The sequence below is a fragment of the Lithobates pipiens genome, unplaced genomic scaffold (genome assembly GCF_037356315.1).
Source record: "Lithobates pipiens isolate NorthernLeopardFrog02 unplaced genomic scaffold, aLitPip1_a1.2 Scaffold_25, whole genome shotgun sequence".
Classification (NCBI taxonomy): domain Eukaryota; kingdom Metazoa; phylum Chordata; class Amphibia; order Anura; family Ranidae; genus Lithobates; species Lithobates pipiens.
Window position 1 is genome coordinate 225,837,149 of NW_027507787.1, and position 24,672 is coordinate 225,861,820.

Below are 24,672 nucleotides of genomic sequence, written 5' to 3' on the forward strand. Positions count from 1 at the left end.
GATGCAGCTATTCAAACACAATCTGTACTTGATTAGCTGCAATGGAAGGTAGACATGCACAGCCGAAAAATGTGTTTGTTTTCGTTTCTTTTTTTTTTTTCGGGTCATTCGTTATGATTGAAATTCATTATTTGTAATAAATTCAGAAAAAATTTAATTTTTTATGTTCCATTCATTTAGATGCAGTATTTGTTATTTCAGAAATTCAAAAATTTGAAGATCTGAAAATTCTAAATGAACGAAAATCCAAAAATGCGAAAATCCAAAAATGTGAAAATCCAAAATAATAACTAACTAAAAATAACTATTAAAGCGGGAGTCCGCCGGGACTCCGCATTTTTTTTTTTTAAAAAAGCCAGCAGCTACAAATACTGCAGCTGCTGACTTTTAAAATAGTGACACTTACCTGTCCAGCGCGCCCGCGATGTCGGCACCCGAAGCCGATCTGTAGATGGTCTCTCGGGTGCTGCCGCCGCCATCTTGGGTATGGGAATCAGGAAATGGAGCCTTTCGGCTTAATTTCCTGGTTCCCTACTGCGCATGCGCGAGCCGCGCTGCGCAATAAGGACGGTCCCCGCTGCCTCTGGGATCTGTGTGTTTTACCAGCAGGCAGCGGGGCACTTGCGGAAAGGGGTGGGCACTTAATAATCTACTCCCCTTTCCGCAGAGAGCTATCCCAGAAGTGGGTGCAGATACCTGTACTGTACAGGTATCTGCACCCCCCTCCCCCCTGAAAGGTGCCAATTGTGGCGCCGGAGGGGGGGAGGGTTCCGATGAGCGGAAGGTCCACTTTAGGGTGGACCTCCGCTTTAAATTGTAGGTATTGTAATTTCCTTTCAAATTTGGCTGTTTTAGTGAGCATAACGAATATGAATTTATTCGAAGTTACGAACTATTCGAAATAATGAATGGCACATCTAAACAAATGGAATTTAAAAAATTAATAATAATAAATAATAATAATAAAAAGATGGTAATATTATTATTATTATTATTAATTTGTTATGTTCCATTCATTTAGGTGCAGCTTTCTTTTTTTTCCAGATAATTCATAATTTTGGATAAATTCGTATTCCTTATATTCACTAACAGCCAAATTTGAAAAGAAATTCCAATAGCTATAAATTAATAGTCAGTAATAGTCATTATTAGTTAGTCATTGTTTCAGATTTTTCTAATTCTCTGGTTTTCGAATTCTCAAATTTCAGAATTTCCGAATTTTCAGGTTTTTGAATTTTCAGATTAGTTAGTTATTTCGGATTTTCAAATTTTTGGGTTTTCGGATTTCCGTTCTTTTGAATTGTCAGATTTTCATTCTTATTTTCGAATTTTTTAATTTCCGAATGAAGGAAATCCATTGAAAAACTGATTCAGAATGAAACAAATTGCACATATCTATTGGAAAGCAATAAAGTCTAGTAGACCCCCAGTGACTCTATAAAGAGTATCTGTCACCTGCCCATGTTATCACAAATTAGCTTCTTAGTCCCCTTGCGATAGAAATAAAGTAAAAAATAAAAATAAAAAATAGTTTTAAATTAATAATACAATTTTAAAGCACCCCAAAGAAAAAGAAGTAGAGAAAAATGCATTAACCTTGTATTCTTCTTTATCCTCAGGTTCAACAAATGAAGTAGAGATCAGTGTAGATGTACCAGACAACTTGGTGCTGGATTCCTTTGAATTAAGTGTAAATGTCATGGGTAAGTCGATTGCATGAAAACAGGTGGGAGGGCACATGTGGGTAAAGCCCAATTAGGACCAGACTTACGTGCATAGTTACTGCATAGCATAAAGTCTAATTTGGGGCTCCACCTTTAAAAACTGCTTCAACAGCATGAAATCACTTCCTGTTGTAGGGGGACAACGCTTACAATGTACCGCTATGGATCAGCAGCATTGTCAACCCCAAGCTGCTTGTTTCTAATTTGGGCTACCATACACTTCCCCCTCTCCTCATGTGCTTAACTGTCAGAAACCATGAACTCAGACAGAGACAGAAGTACAGTTAAATCACACTTGTTTAATAATAAAAGTAAAAAGAACAAACGTAGTCAAAACATAGCCAAAGTTCAGAAACCGGAATGGATAGTCAGACAAGTCAAATGTCTGGGATCAAAGTAGAGGAACAGCAAGCAGGATCTGGAACCAGAAGGGATGTCAGCAAAGCAAGTCTTTAAGCAGGAACGCAGGAGAAAGCTTCTTGTGATGTTGACCAAGGCGAAGGCAGAGATCCACTGGGCTGAACTGCTTAACTAGGCAGGACTGACGAGCAGGATATCATCAACAGCTGAGTAACTGTGGAGAGATAGGAGCTGGCAATTAGCCGACAGTTGAGCGGCCAGCTCTGAGAAGGAAGGGCTGAGCCCGGCCCTGACAGTACCCCCTCCTCAATGACCCCTCCCCCTCAAAAGACTACCAGGCTTGAGCGGAAAAAGTCTATGGAAATCATGGAGGAGGACAGGGGCATGTACATCTGAGGATGAGACCCAGCCCTGACATTAACATAGAGTGGAGGTGTTCTGTAGTTCACAGAGGTGACCTGTGGAGGGCTAAAAAGATCACTGGAGATAATGATATATGTTACAAGCTCACTGGAATTGACTTCACTTCCTGTGGCACTGATGGGCACTGATATGTAGAATTGATGGACACTGATAGGCGGCGCTGATATGCAGCACTGATGGGCACCAATAGGCGGCACTGATATGCAGCACTGATGGGCACTGACAGGCGGCACTGATAGGTGGTACTGATTGGCAGTGACAGGTGGAACTGATGGGCAGCACTGATGATGAGGTAATGATGTGTTACTGACAGATGTTACTGCTGGGCACTGATTGGCACTATGGTTGGCACTGATTGACACTGTGGTGGGCTCTGATTGGCACCGTGGTGGGCACTTGAAGGCTTTTTTAATGGGGGAATGCTGGACACTGATTGGTAGCCTTTTTTGCACATCTGAGGGGGCTGTGCTGATAATCAATGTGCTGATTATCAGCACAGACACCCCCCCCCCTGCTCTGACAGGGAGAGCCACCAATCGACTCTGGTCGGCTCTCATTTACTGGCACTTCCTGGTTCACGCTGTGATCAGCTGTGATTGACAGCTGATCACGTGGTAAGAAGCCTCTGACAGAGGCTTCTTATCACGATCGGAGATGCAGGGTGTCAGACTGAAATGCCGCACTTGCGATCACCATGCTGTGCACCCCCACAGGCATGCGCCGGCATGTTATCCTGCTGGACATCATATGACACCCAGTCAGGATAACATAACCACTTCCCGGCCGTCATTCTGCTATAGGCCGGGCAGGAATTGGTTAAGATAACAGCAAAAACCCAACAAGTTCTAATCCTTTACTACCCAATCAAAAAAACTCAACATACATTTTAAGGCCCCATTCACATCTAGTGATTTGGAATGTCGGGAAGGATCGGCACAATGAATAAGTCTGCTTGAGATAAACTGCAGAAGGTACGAGCTCACTGGATTTCTGGAACTATTAACCAATTTTTTCCCCTCACTTCCTGTTGTCAGCAGGACAGAAAGTGATGGGAAATTTAAGTCCTAATCATTTCCTACCCAATCAAAAACTAGGTTGATGATCAAAAGGGAGCGGATATGAGAAGTTCCTTATTAGGGTTCATGTACCTCTTTGATTTCTTAATGTTTTCAATTTTTGGGTGTCACGTACATCTCGGATCTATTGGACCCAACACAAGTACCTCTTGGATCTCTTGAGCCCAACACAAGTACTAATCCTTCCATACCCGATCGAAAAAACTAGCTTAACATACACTTTAACAGATCAAAAAGGGAGCAGATATGAGAAGCTCTTTGTTGTCTTTTTGGATCTCACATACCTCTTGAACAAGGCTTTTTTCTTAGAGAATAGGTGTAGGAGCCCCCCCCCCCTTCTGAGTCACCTTTTGTTTCTGCTCCCAACCCACATGTAAACACCATTCCTTGGTTCCACCCCCTACCCACCTCCAGGTATCGCCCCTTTTAGAGAATACAAAACCAAATTTCATTTTGTGCTACTAAGTGATCTGCATGGAATTTGTTAATGATAAGACGAAAGGCAGGAATATAGAGTGCAGTGAGCAACAAAAGACCCCACCCCAGCAAGAGTAGACCCCCCTACATACATTTTTTGATCTGTTGGACCCAACACAAGTCCTATTCCTTCCCTACCCAATCAAAATCTAGCCTAACGTACACTTTAACAGATCAAAAGGGAGGCGATATGAGAAGCTCTTTGTTGTCTTTTTGGATCTCACATAGCTCTTGAACAGGCCTTTTTTCTTAGAGAATAGGTGTAGGAGCCCCCCCCCCCCCCCCGAGTCACCTTTTGTTTCTGCTCCCAACCCACATGTGAGCACCATTCCTTGGTTCCACCCCCTACCCACCTCCAGGTATCGCTCCTTTTAGAGAATACAAAACCAAATTTCATTTTGTGCTACTAAGTGATCTGCATGGAATTTGTTAATGATAAGAAGAAAAGGCAGGAATATAGAGTGCAGTGAGCAACAAAAGACCCCACCCCAGCAAGAGTAGACCCCCCTACATACATTTTTTGATCTCTTGGACCCAACACAAGTCCTATTCCTTACCTACCCAATCAAAATCTAACCTAACGTACACTTTAACAGATCAAAAGGGAGGCGATATAAGAAGTTCTTTGTTAGGGTTCACGTGCCTCTTGAATTTCCCCCTTTTTTCCCTTCAGAGAATGGTAAAAGTAGACCCCCCTACATACATTTTTGATCTCTTGGACTCAACACAAGTCCTATTCTTTCCCTACCCAATTAAAATCTAGCTTAATGTACACTTTAACAAATCAAAAGGGAGCAGATATGAGAAGCTCTTTATCAGAGTTCACGTGCCTCTTGAGTTTCGCCTTTTTTTCCCCTCAGAGAATAGTTGCAAGAACCTTTCTGAGTCACCCTTCTTTTCTGCTTCCCCACGTTCCCACTGAAAAAAAAAGCCCTGATCTTAGATCTCTTGAACATACCTCTTGGATCACTTTGTGTTTTCACTTTTTGGTTCATGTACATTTTCGATCCCCTGGATCAAACACAAGTTCTAATCCTTCCCTACCAAATAAAAAACTAGATTGACTGCGTTCCCCCACGCTCGCACTCAAAAAAGCCCTGCTCTTGGATCTCTTGGACATACAGTACCTCAATGGATCACTTCCGGTTCAGGTACATTTTTTATCTCTTGGACCCAATACAAGTCCTAATCCTTCCCTACCAAATCAAAGACTAGCTTGGCATACACTTTAAGCCCTTGTACACACAGTCGGAGAATCCGTCGGAATGTGTCCTATCGGACCGTGTCGTCAGATAATCCGACTGTGTGTGGTATGCATCGGACTGATTCCGTCGGAATATCCGCCGGACCCAATTTTCCAACATGTTGGAAATATTTCCCGACCAACTGGGCCGATCGGACATACTCCGATCATGTGTAGAAAATTTTGATCGGACCAAGTGCCACGCATGCTCAGATCAAATTCCTACATCAAAGCTATTGGCTACTAGCCTGAATATAGTCCCATCGTAACGAAATTATGTCATCACGTTCTGAAAGATCGGATTTTTCGCCAACTTTGTCCGACCGTGTGTATGCAACAGTTTTGGACAAGATCCGACGGACAAAATCCGACGGGCAAAATGCGACGGATTTGGTTGTGGAAATCTCCGACCATGTGTACAGGGGCTTAGAGATCAAAATTGATCAGATGTGAGAAGTTCATTGTTAGGATCTACTTACCCTTCATTTCTTCATTTCTTACTTTTGACCCTCTCTCTCTGCCTTTTAGGTGACCCTGTGGCCTTAATGGTAGAAAACTACAACAACTTGCTATCCACTCCCTCCGGGTGCTGTGACCAGTTGCAGGGTAGCTTGCTGTCCATTATCTTCCTATTAGAACATTTAGAGGTCACTGGAGAGCTAACTGATGAGCAATCAAAGAAAATGAAGGACAAACTGTCATCAGGTATGGAAAGATTCCTTGCTTCCACACATAAAGCCAAGAAGATTAAAGTATACCTAAACCTCCCAAAAAATGATACATTTTAGTGTACAAATTGTCTGCATTTGTTTTCTTTCTTTAGGCTTTTTTTTTCCTGTTAATTTTCACCTGATGATCTGGCCACCTTCCTGTCTTAAGGTATCTCCACTCTAGATGGAGGTGCTATGGAGACACCCTTGGACAGCAGCAATCTAAAGCTGCACATAGGTGGATCAAATTCCGCCGGTTCAGCAGGGGCTGTCTGAATTGTGATCCATCTACAGCTGTTCTCAATCTAGAGAAATCAACTTCCTTCAACTGGGAATATTGGAAATTGTTGCTGATCAGTAATTTATATTCCAGCAAAACAATGTTGCTGTCTTTGCTCTCAACAGCCTGCCTGTATGTGTAAAGAAAGGGCTCTTGGAAGATGTAGTTCTGGTGGTGTGCATATCTGAATAGGAACTGACCTCCGAGTGCCTAATCCTGCAAGGAGGAGAGGGAGGTTTAGGTTTTAGGTTAAATTTGGGCAATACCTGTCTCAACACTGTAAAGCTGGCCATAGATGGATCCAAATCCCTCTGGTTCAGCAGGGACTGGCTGAATTTTGATCATTATACAGCCACTCCCGCTCAACAGAAGTCAAACTAATTATCATCTGCTGTCAAACAGTAATGTTTGAAATTTTGCTGATCAGCAGCTACAGACCATTTCTTTCACAGCAAAACATTGCTGCTGTCTTGACTCTCAACAGCCTGCCCATGCCTCCTTCATAGGGAAAGGGCTCTTAGGAGATGTAGTTCTGGTGGTGTGCATATGTGAATAGGAACTGACCTCAGAGCATTTAATTCTACAAGAAGGATAGGGAGGTTTTGGCTTAAAATTGGGCAATACCTGGACACTTTAAGTTTTTTTTTTTTCACTTACAGGCTATATGGATATGATTACATGTACACAGTATGGTGGAGGCTTCAGTCGGTATCCAGGCTCCTCTGAAATAAGCTCTTGGTAAGGACAATGCATAGCCATTGCATACATTTACTAATGTATTCAGAATGGTCAGGGGTGGATAGTGGGGTCCGCCAGGGTTCTGTGCTGGGACCAATCCTATTTATTTTGTTCATAAATGATCTGGAGGATGGGGTAAATAGTTCAATCGCTGTATTTGCAGCCGATACTAAGCTAATCAGGGCAATAACTTCTCTGCAGCACGTGTAAGCCTTGCAAGAAGATCTGGACAAATTAATGGGGTGGGCAACTACATGGCAAATGAGGTTTAATGTAGAAAAATGTAAAATAATGCATTTGGGTGGCAAAAATATGAATGCAATCTATACACTAGGGGGGGATCTAGGATGGAAAAGGACCTGGGGGTCCTAGTAGATGACGGGCTCAGCAATGGCATGCAATGCCAAGTTGCTGCTAACAAAGCAAACAGAATATTGGCTTTAAAAAGGGGATCAACTCCAGAGATAAAATTATAATTCTCCCGCTCTACAAGACTCTGGTCCGGCTGTACCTGGAGTATGCTGTCCAGTTCTGGGCACCAGTCCTCAGGAAGGATGTACTGGAAATGGAGCGAGTACAAAGAAGGGCAACAAAGCTAATAAAGGGTCTGGAGGATATTAGTTATATTAGATATTAGCTATGAAGTTTTCGAATAATTTTCAAATTCGAATAGTTTTCAAATTCAAATAATTTTCAAATTCGAATAGAGAATAAAATAGAATATAAGATAAAGGAATGGAATAGAAAAAAAACATAGAATAGAAAATAATATAACAGAAAATAAAAGAATAGGATATAATAGAGTAAAACAGAACAAAATAGAGTAGAAAATAAAATACCTTCCTATCTATTTACAAATGTTAGCAACATAAGGATTCTAAATAGTCAGTGTTGATTGGAAGATTTTAGTTTGATTTTTAACTTGCAGATTTGTCTTCCTCCAACAACCTGGACAGAGGATCATTTATTATATACAGCCACAGGTTAGCTTCTATGGGGACCTTATACAGTCTGACACTGGGTTGACATTTTTAAGTCTGGCAGGGATAGAATACCAGTGAATAACAAGCATACAAACCATCCCCGAGAGAAGGACTGAATTATTTTGCTGGCTGACCAAAGAGGAAAGACAAGTACATCCACACTCCCCCCTCCTCGATGACACCAGAAACCAGAAGCGTCAAGGATTTTGTCACTTCTGGTTTTGGTTTGTAAATTAAAGAGTACCTGCCACTGCTCGTGCTATCACAAGGGATATTATTCATCCCTTGTGATAGAAATAAAGTTCATAAAAAAAAATTACAGAAACAGTGTAAAAAAATGTATGTAAATAAAATAATAAAATGAAAAAACAAAAGTGCTAGAGTGCCCCCCATTCCCCCTGTGCTCACAAGTAAATGCAAACACACACACCTGTATTTGTAAACAGTGATTGCAACACATACAGTATGTGAGGTATCGCAGCAAACCCTAAAGCGAGAGGAATAATTCTAGACCCAAACCTGTATAACGCTAAACTGTTATCCTGTAAAGGCTTTTAATATCTTGTCTATTGATAATGTAATGCACTGTAGTTTGTTGCCATTCCACAGGGGTGTGCACTTTTTAAGCCTGACATGTTAGGTATCTATCTATCTATCTAGGCAAAATGTGGGTATTATGTTGTGTTTTTGTGCACTAAGATTCATTAACCACTTAACAACCGCCCATTGCCGATTAACGGCTTCAGGGCGGTTGTTTAACTCTGAGAGGCCGTTAATTAACGGCCTCCCAGAATTCTGCTCTCGCGCACCCCCTGGGGCGCGCACTCGAGAGCATCCGTGGCGGTAAACGGCTGCTCAGCGCGGCCGTTTACCACGTGATCGCTCCGTCAAATGACGGAGTGATCACTTGTAAACAAACCGGCGTCATGTTATGACGCCGGTTCCTCCCTCCCCCTCTGTGTACCGATCGGTACAGCGGAGGGGGAAGAGATCGGTGTCAGCAGCGATGTGGGCTGCATCTGCAGTGCCCACATCGCTGCGCACCGAAAATTAACCCCTCAATTCCCTGCCAACACTCTGCAATACCCTGCCATTACTCTGCATTACTCTGCAATACCCCCATTACTCTGCATTACTCTGCAATACCCCATTACTCTGCAATACCCCCATTACTCTGCAATACCCCCATTACTCTGCAATACCCTGCAACACTCTGCATTACCCTGCAGCACTCTGCATTACCCTGCAGCACTCTGCATTGCCCTGCAACACTCTGCATTGCCCTGCAACACTCCGCAATGCCCTGCAACACTCCGCAATGCCCTGCAACGCTCCGCAATACCCTGCAACACCTTGCAACGCTCCGCAACACCTTGCAACGCTCCGCAACACCGTGCAACGCTCCGCAACACTCCGCAATACCCTGCAACACTCTGCAATACCCTGCAACACTCCGCAACACCTTGCAACACTCCGCAATACCCTGCAACACTCCGCAACACCTTGCAACACTCTGCAATACCCTGCAATACCCTGCAACACTCTGCAATACCCTGCAACACTCTGCAACACCTTGCAACACTCTGCAATACCCTGCAACGCTCTGCAATACTCTGCAACGCCCTGCAACACTCCGCAACACCCTGCAACACTCCGCAACGCCCTGCAACACTCCGCAACGCCCTGCAACACTCCGCAACGCCCTGCAACTCTCCGCAATGCCCTGCAACACTCCGCAACACCTTGCAACACTCTGCAATACCCTGCAACACTCTGCAATACTCTGCAACACTCTGCAACGCTTTGCAATACCCTGCAACACTCTGCAATACCCTGCAACACTCTGCAACACCCGCCAATACCCTGCAACACTCTGCAATGCTCTGCAACACCCGCCAATACCCTGCAACACTCTGCAATGCTCTGCAACACCCGCCAATACCCTGCAATGCAATACTCTGCAACGCCATACTCTGAGATACCCAGCCATAGTCGGTGATACCCTGCAATACCCAGCCATAGACATCCCCCCCCCCTCCCGCCGCCCTCCGGTGCTTCTACCGAATCGCTAATACGATCAAAGACAGAATCTTTTTTTTTTTTTTTCAGGCTTCCCAGCTTAGAGGTGAGATGTGGGGTCTTATTGACCCCACATCTCACTGTAAAGAGGACCTGTCATGCCATATTCCTATTACAAGGGATGTTTACATTCCTTGTAATAGGAATAAAAGTGATCAAAAAAATTATTTTTGGGGAAAAAAATGTCAAACTAAAATAAATAAAGTAAAATGAACAATAAAAAAAAATGTTTTTTTTTAAAGCGCCCCTGTCCCCATGTGCTCGCATGCAGAAGCGAACGCATACGTAAGTCCCGCCCACATATGAAAACGGTGTTCAAACCACACATGTGAGGTATCGCTGCGAACGTTAGAGCGAGAGCAATAATTCTAGCCCTAGACCTCCTCTGTAACTCAAAACATATAACCAGTAAAAAAAAAATTAAATCGTCGCCTATGGGGATTTTTAAGTAGCGACGTTTGGCCCCATTCCACGAGCGTGTGCAATTTTGAAGAGTGACATATTAGGTATCTATTTACTCAGCGTAACTTCATCTTTCACATTATGGAAAAATTGGGCTAACTTTACTGTTTTTTTTTTTTTTTTTTTAAGCCCAAAACTGTAATTGGTGGCCAACATTTGTGTGACCGTGTGTATGCAAGACAAGTTTGAGTCAACAACCTTCGAACAAAATTTCACGGTTTTGTTGTCGGAAAATCCGATCGTGTGTACGGGGCATCAGAATTGGCCTCATTTTGAAGGGCAGAGAGATTGAGAGTTGGCACAATTATGGATTTTCTACTTTTTTTTTTCAGGGGAACCATGTTAAGTCTTCGCACAATTTCCCATCTGGACCCATACATTTATATTGATGAGGGCATGGTAACCCAAACCCTCTTATACATAAGCAGAACACAGGACTTGGAAAGCGGCTGCCTTAACCCTGAAGGGTACTGGTCCATCAACCAGGTGAGTGCAATGCTAACAATTTTTTCTTTAATGAAATCCATAGATCTCAGCAAGCTTTTTATGTAGAAAAAATGAGTACAATGCCATCAAGTTCTCTTTTGACTAAATAGATTCTATCACTTTGCCCACTCAGGGCCAACAGACAGTGTGAAAGGGGGCCCTAAGAAAGAACATTATCTGAGGAAAATGGCAATGGGAAAGCCAGAAATCGCCAGGTTCCCAACAGCCTAGAAGATACTAAAAATGAGGATGTGTTTGTTCCCAATGAACGTGGTATAAGGGCTCATTGACACCAGTAAAATGAACACATGCTTGAGTTAGAAAAATGTATCCAAACCCAAAATCAAAAATATAATATGAGGGCTGTACGTGCATACGTCCTTCATATCTCACAGGTTGGTAGAGTGACTCTTCCGCTATAGAAACTCTTCTTGTTTGCAGATAAATAATGAATTTTAAGCAGAAGCAACTTGTCGTCATTGAGTTCTTGATGAAGGAGGGGTACAGGCTGTCTGATATCAGACATCACCGATATAGAATGTTTACTGAGAAGACACCATTGATAAGAGCAATGCCTAGTGTCCATGGAAATTTGGCTGTACACTATGCATACAGCCATATCTCCTGTGCTCCTAAGCACACATTCTGTCTAATGATATAATGTACCTTACCTATCATTCCATGCCTCAGCTGTTCCCCAAGTGAAGAGACATCAACCTTAGCTCACGTTCTCAATTCCATCAGCATGCCTGCCTTTCTGAGCAGTCCCCCTTGCTTTTATTTCCAACATCACAAAAGCTATGACAAACAGGAAGCGATGGCTACAACAGCCAATCTTTTCCTCAATACAAAATTACATCACAGGAAGTAACCAAATAAGGACATGACTTTCAACACAGGAAATACAACAAACAATACAACAACCAATGAACGATGACTACAGGAGTCTTATGGGCGTGAGTAGAGACAGGGTGCATGCATGTTTTTAGAAGCCACATGGCTTCCAAACATGGACTCCATCTCTGACCATAACAACCCAAAAGACTCCAGTATTTTCGCAGATAGCAATCCTTTTTCTACGTTGTTCCAGAGAACAACGCATACCCGGACTAGTCTACTGTCTTTGTGGACGAGAGATTATCTGCAGGTGTATGCTCATGGGGCCACAAATATGTTGATCAGGCACACAGGGGCGACACAAGCACACATTCGTTAAACCGATAATGTCTTTGCAGTGTGAACACACCTCCCACCAGATGATCATTCTGTGCATCACACAGGAGCCCTTAGCTGGCGGACATATCCTCACTCCGCAAACACTTCTCTACATCTCCAAGGAGCTTTTCACTACCAAACGGATCTCAACCAGCGTCAGTCTGCCCCAGTCAGCTCTTTAGAGCGGGCTGCGGGAGTACTAACATTGGGAGACACTTATGAAAATACATTTTAAAATACATCTTCATAAAATTTCCACAACACTGGTTATTGGTGACTCTTCTCAATGGCATTCTCCATAAACATTCTGTAGACTTCTGTGGATGTCAATGACATATTGCTTCTGCATGCAATCTATTATTTACCTGCAGTGAAAAAGAAGAAGAGTTACTCCACCAACATGTGAAATTTGAATGACCTATGCAAGTTCATAAAAAAGTTGGGCTGTACTGAAAGTAATGGAAAAGTGAGCATAACTAATTTTATGAACTTACTGTAGGTCATTCAAATTTCACATGGTGCTGGAGCATCTCTTCCTCTATAGTAGCTCTTGCCGTAAAATAATGGATTTCAAGCAGAACAGTGGTGGGAGTGACCGTGCCCCCTGTATACCTCGATAGGAGGAGCGGCAAGGGTGGCTGAGACCGAGCTCCCCGATCCTCAGCTGAGATGTAATCGGCAATGTGCAGGGAGCTGGTCACACTGATTGCATGTAAAGTGAAAGCACAGTGTGTGCTGTGCTCTTTGTCTCCCCCTACAGTGCGGTACCCGGCAGGAAGAGGTGAGGTAAAGCACTGCCGATTTTTAAAAGACTGTATGTATGTATGTATGTATGTGTGCGCATGTGTGTATGTTGTATGTGTTTATGTGTGTGCATATGTACGTTTATTTATACTGTGTATATATATATATATATATATATATATATATATATATATATATATATATATATATGTATGTATGTATGTATGTATGTATATGTGTGTATGTGTGTGTTTACATGTATGTATGCACATTTTATGTATGCGCATTGAATCCTGACCCCCTGTATGTGTACAATCAGAACTGATTTTTTTATAGTACCAGTAGAAAAATGTTGTTCCTCTGACAGCCGGTAAAGAGGCAATATGTTGCCTCCTGACCGCCTGTTTTAACCCCATAAATGTATCATCACTATGCTGCAACTGCATGCAATGTACACAGTTGCGGGATGGTTGCAGTGCCGCCCCATTAACCTAGGGGTATACTTCAAGGATGCCCTGACTGCAAAAAGATTGAGAAACACTGACATAGAATAACCAATCGCTCCATTTTCCTCCAGCAGCCGCTGAATGCCTGCGGGAGGGAGAGGAGGATAAGCAGGGGGAAATGGAAAAATTGGTTCCTTTACATGCAGCCACCCACTTGCGACCGGGTCCTGTTGTTTTCCGCCACAGGGCCCGGAGGAAAGGGCCCTGTCCAGGGGTCAGGGGGAACCTTCATGGTTTCTTGCATCGGGGCCCTGAAGGTTCTAGTTACGCCACTGAAGCAGAAGTATTGTGCCATTGCTGAGTTCTTAATGAAGAAGGGTGCACACTGTCCAACATCCAGAGAAATCTCCAGAATGTTTACTTACATGACACCATTGAGAAGAGCCACCAATGACAAGACATTGCTCTTATCAATGGTGTCATCTCAGTAAACATTCTATATCGGAGATGTCTGATGTCAGACAGCCTGTACCCCTCCTTCACCAAGAACTAAAATGACAGCACGTTGCTTCCATTTGAAATCCATTATTTACATGCAAAGAAGAAGAATAGTTACTATAGAGGAAGAGTTACTCTATCAACATGTGAAACTTGAATCACCTATGTAAGTTCATAAAAGTTATGCCCACCTTTGCATTACTTTCAGTACAGTCCTTGTATATTGCAGCCTACTAGTCTTTAATGGGTTAGTTCGTCTTTACCAAAAAACTGCCCATGCAGGTATAGGCAGGGCCTGTAGATAAAAAACAAACTGTGCATCTCTGACTAAAGTTGAATAATGCCATTGCCATAGATGTAGGCCATTTATGTACCTCATGAACCCTAATTGGAATACTCCCAGCACATTACTAGGATGTTGCCAAGAGAGTTCCTGCTCTTACTATCTACCTTCACATCCCAGACTCAAGCTCTTTCTCTGATTCACCTATGCCCCCCCCCCCCCCCCCCCCATTCCCACATGCTTTCTCTTCCCTGATGCAGCAGCTCTAAGCTCAGTGTTTGAAAGCTCACTCCTCCAGTGATCGTGAGCAGTAGTGACTAGTCCTGTTTTAGCAACATCCTCTTAGCAACAGGTGGATAAGTTGCATTTTTACTGTACCCCCAACCACCCACCCAAAACTCCAAAAGCAGCCATATGGGGTTTACGCAGGCCGCATCCCTACTGGTTTTATTGTTGCTATAGTTATTACCTCTATCACATTTCAAGTGTCTGGGGCCATGCCGCCAACACCCCTCAACTGCTTGCAGTTTCCAGTTTTTCTTTCTTTAAATATGTGGGAGCCACTGGTTTCCTTGAAAGACCGCCTCATTCAATATAAGATTGTCCATACGGCATATCTTACTAACGCTCGGTGCACAAGATGAGGTCTTCTCTCTCCCTGAAATGCTGGCGTTGTGACCATGCTCCCGGGGACTATATCCACATCTTTTGGTCCTGCCCGGTAATTGCAGGTTTCTGGTTGCAAATTCTTTCAGAGGTGAATGATCTGCTAAGTATCTCTATTGCTCCTTCCCCATAAATATGCCTACTGGGGCTGGTGGAGGACCTGGTGGGTCTCCTGCTGTTCTATGCCAGGAAATCCATTGTCCTATGCTGGAAGTGAAAGACTCCTCCCCCTATAGGCCCATGGAAATTACTTGTTAACAATGTGATACCCCTTTACAGGGACACCTATGCACACAGAGGCTGTCCGAAAAAACATGAAAGAGTCTAGAGTAAGGGGTTAGCAGAACCCTCCACTGCAACAAATTAAGTAACCTCTCTGAGATATGTTGGCCCTCCTTAGCATCCTAATAGACCAACCTGGGTTCGTGGGAGAATCTAGGTGAGCTAGCTTATTGTTAGTCCCCCCACGGAGCAATAGCTTTGACAATCTATTGCTGTTATTATACTACAGTAGTCATAGATATTCAAATGTTTTTTGATATTATAACAATACTTTGTGACCCCTGCGTGGGTACTTTCCCTGTTGATGACCAGATGTTGGCTGAGCTGTTATGCGTCTGTATTGTTCTGTTTGTTCAGAAAATAAAAAAAAGGTTTTCGAAAAAAATATGTGGGAGCTCATGGCTATGATTCCATCAGTTAATGCCTTTGACTTTGCTATTGCTATTGTGCACATGCAGAAACATAGATAAGGGAGACAAAGCTCAGGACTTCAAGGACATCAAGAACATCAGGGCAGAGCACTGAGATGCAAGACTGTCCCGGCAAATCCAGGACAGTTGGCATCTATGTATCTGCAGTGCGAGATCTATGGTACTGCTGAATATGACTGCTAATCTCAGGACATTTGGTGATGTCTCCAATGGGCAACTCATTGCCCTCTTTGCTAGAGAATCTGACATGAGGAAGCAAAGCCATGCCTTTGCCAATATGGCCACCTCCACATAGAGACAAAGTGCATAACAAGTCAAGGTAAATCAGCAATAAGTAAAGATTAGCTACAGGGAAACCACATTCAATACTGGTGTATAGTCCCGTAATTTTTATACCCACAGCTTTTAGAGTTCACTTCCACTTTAAAATGATTGTAAATGTTTGCATTAAAAAGAAAAAAAAAATTATACTTTAAAAAGCTGCTCTGTACAATGATTATGCACAGAGCAGCCACGGTCCTCCTCTTCTCAGCTCCCCCACCGGTGCTCCTCCCTCTCGCCAAGTGCTCCCAAATCAAGCTTCTTATTATTTGGCCACTTGTGCCTGCTCTCTCTTGAGCCTCGCCCCCTGCTCCCTCCTCATTTGCTGTGACTCATAACAGCCAGAGCCAATGGCTCCCACTGCTGCGTCTAAACCAATGAGAAGGGAGAGAGCCAAGAGAGCCACTGCTTTCGTGCACATCACAAGATCGAGATGGGCTCAGGGGGGCTGCATACTAAAATGTTTTTTATCTTAATGCAGAGAATGTTTTAAGGTAAAAAAAAAAAAAAAAAAAATCTTCATCCTTTAGAACCGCATTAAGGCTTATGTTTTTGTAGAATTTTTTGTTTCAGGTTGGGCTCACACTGGAGAATGCTGCGGTTCACAGCAGGAGTCCGGTGCGTCTCCGTTCACTGTTTCAGGTCCGATTTCAGCCTGAATTTTTGGCTGACTTCGGACCCGAAATGTACCAAAAGAAACACAGGACTCCTGTGCAATTATCACCGGTCGCTCCATTTAGAGTCATTCACAATCTCTTGCTATGCAAATTGGATGTGGTCAAACCTGCATTCAATTCCCAATAGTGTAAACCCAACCTAAAGTGTGACCCTTACATTGTGATTGTTATATGCTTTGTGTTATATTTATGTATATTGGATAAAACATTTAAACTTTTGTATTTCATTCACAGGTGAACATTAATTCCACCATCCAGTACAATGCCATGGCGGCACCTATACTGGAGAAAATTTCTCCTAAATATAGTGCTGCAGTAAGTACATCATTTGCGGTGATATACTAGAAACAGAAATGACAGACTTCCCAGTTTTTCCCACAACTATTAGAAAGCCAGATAATGGTTACACACACTAGGGGACAAAAATGTAAATTGAAGCAACATACCACTGATAAAAAGGTCCAGATACGACTTTATTCCAGTAAAGGTCAAGGGAAAAATCCAAAGACTATCCAATGCATTTTGGGCATCCAAAAGCTTTCCCTTGATCATGGATAGAGATTGAAATGGGCTAGAATTGAACTGGAGACCTTTAATGATATTTCTTCCAGTGTGATTACCCTGAAATCATGATTTGATAGACATCAAACAAGATATGGATATTATGCATATTCTCCTTAGAATATGTAGTATGACTAATTAGACTGCTGCACAATATAGCATGGTCATGTTTGTTATCAAACTGATTGCTATTCTCTTCTACATTAATGTAGTCACGTTTTATTACGATACTTCATAAATGGTTCTGTAATGGAGCTATGTCTAGAGTTGAGTGCTGAGTATGTACAAAAGGGCAGTTTCTGGTTAGGTAAGGCCGACTTACCAATGCAAATTGCTGCTAGACTATTTTAGGATATTACAAGCACATGTCTCATCAGCAGCTGGTTTGGCAGTGAGTGCTCTTTTGGAACCCCAAAATGCATCAGGCTCACTTTATATTGCCCCCTTACTTTAATTGTAATATAATTGCATCCCAGTTCTGCTGTTTTCCTCCAGCCTCTCTCTTTTCTTTTTTTTTTTTTTACCATTTCCAGCCAACATGCACTTGCTCAAGCAGTAGCTGCATTGCTTTGGATTGGATTCCTAAAGATGGTAACAGTAGACCATGTCTGGGCAATGTGTGTTCACATGACTGTTTGCAGTCTTCACTAGGGATGCAGTGACAGGGTGACAAGCCTAAAACTGAAAATTGATAGACGGTTGTCACTATCCCAACAGGAACTATGGGACCTTTATGGCAAGATTAACAAGCATTATTTTGATAACAGCTGCAGATTTAAAGTGGATTTCCAGGCATAAATTTTTTTTATTGAAATAAATTCCTCAATAGCCACAGAGAATATAAATAAACCATGTGCCAATACCTTTACAAACCCTATGATTACCTTGTAAAAGTAACATTGACACCTTCACTGTGCTGTATATAGCCTGTGCTGTATATAGCCTGTGCTGGGGGGGGGGGGGGGGCACAACATGTCCACCCACTACAGAAAACTATAGGAGGTGACGGAGACAGGACCAGTCACTCTGCACAAGGAGAAAGAGCAGCAGTGAGCACTCTTTAATACAGGAAGCTCCTGCATAGAGGCAAAGTTTCACAATGGATTCATTTTCGTTTTGTTTCATTTGTTTTTTTGTTTCGTTATTTGAGACATTCATTATAATTGCATTTCATAAATTCAAAAATTCATACATTTGTAAATTCAAAAATTTGTAAATTCGAAAATCTGAAAATAAGAAAGAAAAACCAAAAATTCAAAAGAATAACTAATAATAACTATTAAATTATAGGTATTGGAATTTCCTTTTAAATTTGTCTGTGAACGTATAGACTATATCTAAAGTTACGAATGATCTGAAATTATGAATGCCGCATCTAAACAAATGGAACGGAACAAATTAATAATAAATAATAATAAAAAGTTTATATTATTGTTATTGTTAATTTGTTACGTCCCATTCGTTTTAGATGCGGCATCCGTTATTTCAGATAGTTCTTAACTTCAGATAAATTCATATTTGTTATGTTCACTAACAGCCAAAATTGAAAGGGAATTCCAATACCTATAATTTAATAGTTAATAATAGTTATTATTAGTTAGTTATTTCAGATTTTAAAATTTCAGAATTTTCAGATTTCCGAATTTGCCTCAATTCGTTAAAAAATGAATTCGGAAGTAATAGAATTGCACATGTCTATTGGATTCCTGCATAGATTTTGAGGAAATACAAACAGAGATTAAAATACCAAAACACATGGCTTTTGTGTTTAGATAATATTTATTGATCCTACATGTGGTAATTGAACCCCCTGCTTCACTATGTGCAGATATTTTACAGCTTGCAGGACAACAATCTAAGCACCAGCAGACAGAGTGACCATTATTGGGTGCTTGGGGTGTTCTATGTGCTCTGGGACTTTAACCCTTTCATAACTAAGCCTATTTCTGACATTTGTTGCTTGCAAGTTAAAATCCATATTTTTTGCTAGAAAATTACTTAAAACCCCCAAACATTATATATATATATATATATATATATATATCAGAGAATCTAGAGAATAACATGGCAGTCATTGCAATATTTTATGTCACACTGTATTTGAGCAGTGGTCTTTCAAGCACAATTTTTTTTTAGGAAAAAAGACACTTTCATGAATTTCAAAAAATATAAAGAGTAAACTTAGCCCAATTTTTTTGTATAATGTAAAATATGATGTTACGCAGAGTAAATAGATACCCAGCATGTCATGGTTTGAAACTGCGCCCGCCCATGGAATGGTGACAAACTACGGTACCTAAAAATCTCCATAGGCGGCGCGGTAAAAAAAAAAACTGTTACCAGGATAGAGATTCCGAGGAGAGCTATTGCTAGAATTATTGCTCTCACCCTGCCAATTGTGGCGATACCTCACATGTGTGATTTGAACACTGTTTCAATATGCGGATGCGCCTTACATGTGCGTTTTCTTTGCTGCATGAGCTTGTGGGGGCACTTTAAAAATTTTATTTTTTTCCTATTTATTTATTTATTTTGTTACATTGTCACTTTTAGAGAAAAAAATGTGATCACTTTTATTGCTGTCACAAGGAATGTAAACATCCCTTGTGACAGTAATAAGTGGTGACAGGTACTCTTTATGAAGGGATCGGGGGTCTAAAAGACCTCATATCCCTCCTTTGCACTTCAAAGTATTCAGATTGCCAAAAACTGCAATTCTGAATACTGACACTTTTTTTTTTTAAACCGGCGCCATTGACAGCCAAGTAAACTGGAAGTGACTTTGTGACGTCGCTTTTGGGTTTACAGAAAGAAGACTGGAAGGAAGCCATTTCCAGCTATGTTCCAGTCTCTCTCTAGCCGGAGGAAGTGCTGGATCGTGTATCGGGTCAGGAGGCCCAGTAAGAGTGGCAGAAGGTGGCGGGAGGGGGGGATATCCCCTCTCATTCCTCCAGTTTAACAGCCAAGTGGCTTTTAGCCACATGGGTTGTGATCCCTAAAAAGTGGACAGCCCGCTCTTAAAAACGGTACCAGGTTGATGCTTGCAGCTGCAGGCATCATATTGGTACAACCCCTTAAAGCTGAAGCTGCATATATGGGTAGGCTTGGTAGTCCCTTGCAACATAGACATCAAATTAAAATTTTGTCAAAGACTTATGAGTTTTGGAGAAATGAGGATAGCACTGTTTGCAACAAGACTCACTTCTTTTTCCTTTTCCCCCTTCTCAGTTTGGGGTCATCAGACTTCATTATCATCACAGTGAAGTTCAGCTCCAAATACAGTGGATACAGAAAATAACCCCCCCCCAAAAAAAAAAAAATATATCAGATTTTGTTGCTTTGCAGCCTAACATCAAGGCAGACAAAGTTTTTATCTAGCTGTATTTACTCAATGCAACTTATAGCATCCAAGTGAAAGAACACCAGAAAAGTCAGAAAAAAATATGTAAAAAGTTCAAAAACAAAATCACTGAGTTGGAAAAAGCATCACCCCTCTCCTAAAATGACTTGTAAACTCAATCAGGTGTAGCTAATCATCTTCTCAATGGCATACAAAGCCATTTGACTTTCGACTGTGATCAGCTGTAGTCATTTTGATTAGCTCAGCATGAAAAGAGTTCCCCTGGAGCGTTATAGTCCTTATTAGTGCAACTGAAGCAAACAATTAACTATGGGTGGCAAGGCACTGCCAAAAGATCTCCAAGATAAAGTTGTGGACTGGCACAAGTCCATAAATGGATACAAAAAAACGTCAAAGGCTTTATCAACGACTAGAAACACAGTGAAGTCCATTATTAAGAAGTAGAAGGCATTTGGTACAACACAGACCCTCCCTGGATCAGGACGTCACTCCAAACTGGATGAAAGAGCCAGGAGGAAACTGGTAAGATAGACTACTGTAGCAATGACCCCCGAAGGAGCGGCTGATTTAATTGGGCTTACCCTTACCTTCTTGACCTCGTGTGCATCTATAGCTTTCCTGAGGTAGATGGCCCAAGAACTGCAGAGACTGACGCCAGATCCACTTAAGGAATTTTTATTTGCAAAAAAGGGTAAACGAACACAGTCTCTCAAATTAGGGTTAGAGGGTTTAGGTAGGAAAGTCCAGGTACTCTTAGTACTACGTCAGATGGGAAAAGTCTCCCACACTAAGAAATCCAGACAATAGCCATTTACAGCTGGATCCTCACCCTTATCGGATAGTTCTTCTCTCACCAGACCTAGCAACCAATAGGGTGTTTAAATCAAACAAAGACCCTGCCACAGACTTGTTGTAGAACACTTGAATAAAGTCTCTGCCACAGACTTGTTGTAGAACACTTGAATAGAACTGAAAGATGTAGACAACTCATAGAACCCTCTTATGGCACCAGTATCTTGCAGCCGGTCCGACAATACCACCCGAGACCAGATTCACTTGGGGTCTTTCAACTTAGCCTCCAGGCTTCTACTGAGAAGCCAACCTTTGTGTGGCCTTCTCCCAAAGAGTCCTCCCTTGGATGCTTCCACAGTTGCTGGGCCTCTCCACAAACTGAGACAGCACCGGACCACCTTTGAATCGTTCTTTCAGTATCTTTGCCTCGGGCCAGCCACCCCAGAGACTTGGAGTCGGGTGGATCCGCACCCCAGGCCATGAGAGCCCTGGGGGCTGGTCAGGAGGACCAGGACCAAACAGTCAGAAAGCGCTTCTGGCCCGGAACCCCAAAGCACGTGACGTCAGCCCCTTAAGTACCTTCCCCCAAAATACACAGATGACACTCACACTGGGCTGGTTCCAAGGGAGAATAAACTCTTAATGCACCCAACTAGACTGCGTTCTAAACCCTGCCAGAGATGACAGCGCCACCTATGGTCAGGCAGAACACCATGCAGTCCAGCCAGACTGGTACCGAGGTCAAAATTTAGAGTAATTAAACCCAAAACCAAACTGTGGTTCCAGGAAAAGTTAAATAACAAAACACATAGCGTGTGCTCTTCAGGAGCCGATGCTACACTACCAAGAGGCCTACAGCAAACACTGAAGCCACTGCAGGAATTTTTGACAGAGTGGTCATGTAACAACAATATCACAAATTCACCACAAGTGTGGCTTGTATGGGAGGACTGCAAGAAAAAAGCCACTCCTCAAGAAAGGCTGCATGTGGTCACCACTGAGCTTTGCCAAAGGACACCTTGAAGATTCTGAGGCCACATAGAAAAAGGCGGTCAGTTCAGATGAGGCTTAAATTGAATAATTTGGCCTGAACACCAAACAATATGCCTGGAGGAAATCCAATACAGGTCACCATCTCAATAACACCATTCATGCAGTAAAACATGGAGGTAATATCATGTTATGGGGGTGTTTCTCTGCAGCAGGGACTGGAGAACTTGTCAGGATAGAAGGGAAATTGGATGGGGCAAAATACCATCAAAATTCTTGAGGAAAATCTGTTGCCCTCTTCTGCCATAAAATTGTCAGAGAAAAGAAAGTTTGCCTTTCAACACAACAATGACCCGAAGCATACAGCAACAATGACCACATAGTGGTTGAAGGAGAGAAAGGTCCTTGCATGCCCAGACTTAAACCCCATTGAAAAATCTGTGGAATGACTTGAAGACTGCAGTCTACAAACGGTCACCATGAAATGTTACTAAACTTGGACAGTTCTGCAAAGAAGAGCGGGCAAATATTGCAAAGTCTAGATGTGCACAGTTAGTATAGACATATCCCAACAGACTAAAGGCTGGAATTAAAGCAAAAAGTGGTTCAACAAAATACTGACATAAGGATGTGATCCTTTTTCTAACTCAGTTATTCTGTTTTTGATTTTTCTTTTTTTTTCTGACATGTTGGTGTTATATCCTTTACTTGGATGTTATAAGTTGCACTAGTAAATATATCTAGATAAAAAAACGGTGCTTGTCTTCATTTCAGGATGCGAAGCAACAAATATGATTATTTTATGTGGAGGGCATTATTTTCTATACCCACTGTACATTGTAAAAGAAACTTTTGACATTTACAGAAGGAGGTCAGGATTGGCAACACAAGCACATGAGATGTTGGCCTTGCAGTATGCACTACATAGAGGCTGAGTTATGTGAAATGATTACATTGTAATGTGCTGCTTTCCTTTCTAGGGACCGTTGTTAGACGGTGTAAACAGGTGTCTTGATAATGCAGACTTTAACAGCCAGGATACTTTGACCCAAGCTCACATGTTAAATACTGCAGCTTCAGCTGGAAAATGGGACACATGGCAGATCTACTACGATGCCCTGGACGCCAAGGCCATCAGCGACGGTAATATTCATAGTTTAAATTTATAAGCAAGCTATAGTTTATGCAATTTTCAACCACAGGTTGAAGAAAAGAAAATCAATTCCCCCATGAACACAGCCAGTGTTGATAGGGCAATCCCTCCTGCTGCTCTATTGTATTCCAACAGCGAGAAGTTTCCCCGCCATCTGAATACAATGAAGGAAATTAACGCACAAGAAAAATCTGACAGCCTGCCCACAGATGAATTAATATTCGGACAGTTTGATCCATCTCTGACTGGCCTTAGACTGTTAAAGAGTAAGTAAACCCTGATGAGTTTTACTTCCTCTTTTGTTTCCTGCAAACCCTGCAAAGTAAAAGCATAATGGGCTAGTATGCAACGCATAGTAGCCCATTATGTGGCACTTACCTGCAAAGGAAGCCTACGCTGTCCCCATTGCAGCAAGCATCCATCTGCGCCCCTCTTCCTTCTGGGGCCGTGGACTCCCGCACTGTTACTGGCCGGAGTCGCGTGATGTCACTCTGGGGCATGCACGCGGGATGACATTGGAGCAAGCATATATAGTAAATATCTTCTAAACCGTACAGGTTTAGAAGATATTTCCAGTACCTACAGGTAAGCCTTATTATAGGCTTACCTGTAGGTAAAAGTGGTGTGTAAGCATTTACAACCACTTTAAGTATTCCAACAAGATCTTAGCCCTTATTGGATATATTTTTATTTGCTAAAGCATTGTAAAATCTTCATTTTGCCTGGAATTCTTTACATAGTTACATAGTTAGTCTGGTTGAAAAAAGACACAAGTCTATCCAGTTCAACCACTAGAAGGGGGAAATAAAAAAATTATACAATCCTATATATACACACAATCCTATACCCACAGTTGATCCAAAGGAAGGCAAAGAAACCTAGCAAACCATGATTTAATTTGCTCCAGCAGGGGAAAAAAATCCTTCCTGATCCCCCAAGAGACAATTGGATGGGCCCTGGATCAACTTTACCTATAAATAATAGTATCCAGATATATTATGTGTGTCTAGGAAAGAAGGCTTTTTTTAAAGCAATCTCCTGAGCTGGCCAGAACTACTTCTTGAGGGAGCCTATTCCACATTTTCACAGCTCTTAGCCCCTGTACACACGGTCGGACATTCTGCCAACCAACTGTTGCATACACACAGTCGGACCAAGTTGTCGGAAAATTTGATCATTCAGAATGTGATGACGTTATTTAGTTACGATGG

The 24,672-nt window shown here is 42.1% G+C and overlaps 1 protein-coding gene across 1 annotated transcript in view; it reads left to right on the forward strand.

Annotated features, from left to right (window-relative positions):
* The window catches only part of LOC143929829 (alpha-2-macroglobulin-like protein 1), a 142,993-nt gene that overhangs the window by 92,389 nt on the left and 25,932 nt on the right, over nt 1-24,672 (forward strand). The window contains exons 26-31 of the mRNA XM_077453805.1: nt 1,620-1,703; nt 5,832-6,008; nt 6,953-7,031; nt 10,888-11,041; nt 16,839-16,919; nt 23,289-23,451. Coding sequence (XP_077309931.1) covers nt 1,620-1,703; nt 5,832-6,008; nt 6,953-7,031; nt 10,888-11,041; nt 16,839-16,919; nt 23,289-23,451 — 738 coding nt within the window. The remainder of the gene's footprint in view (nt 1-1,619; nt 1,704-5,831; nt 6,009-6,952; nt 7,032-10,887; nt 11,042-16,838; nt 16,920-23,288; nt 23,452-24,672) is intronic.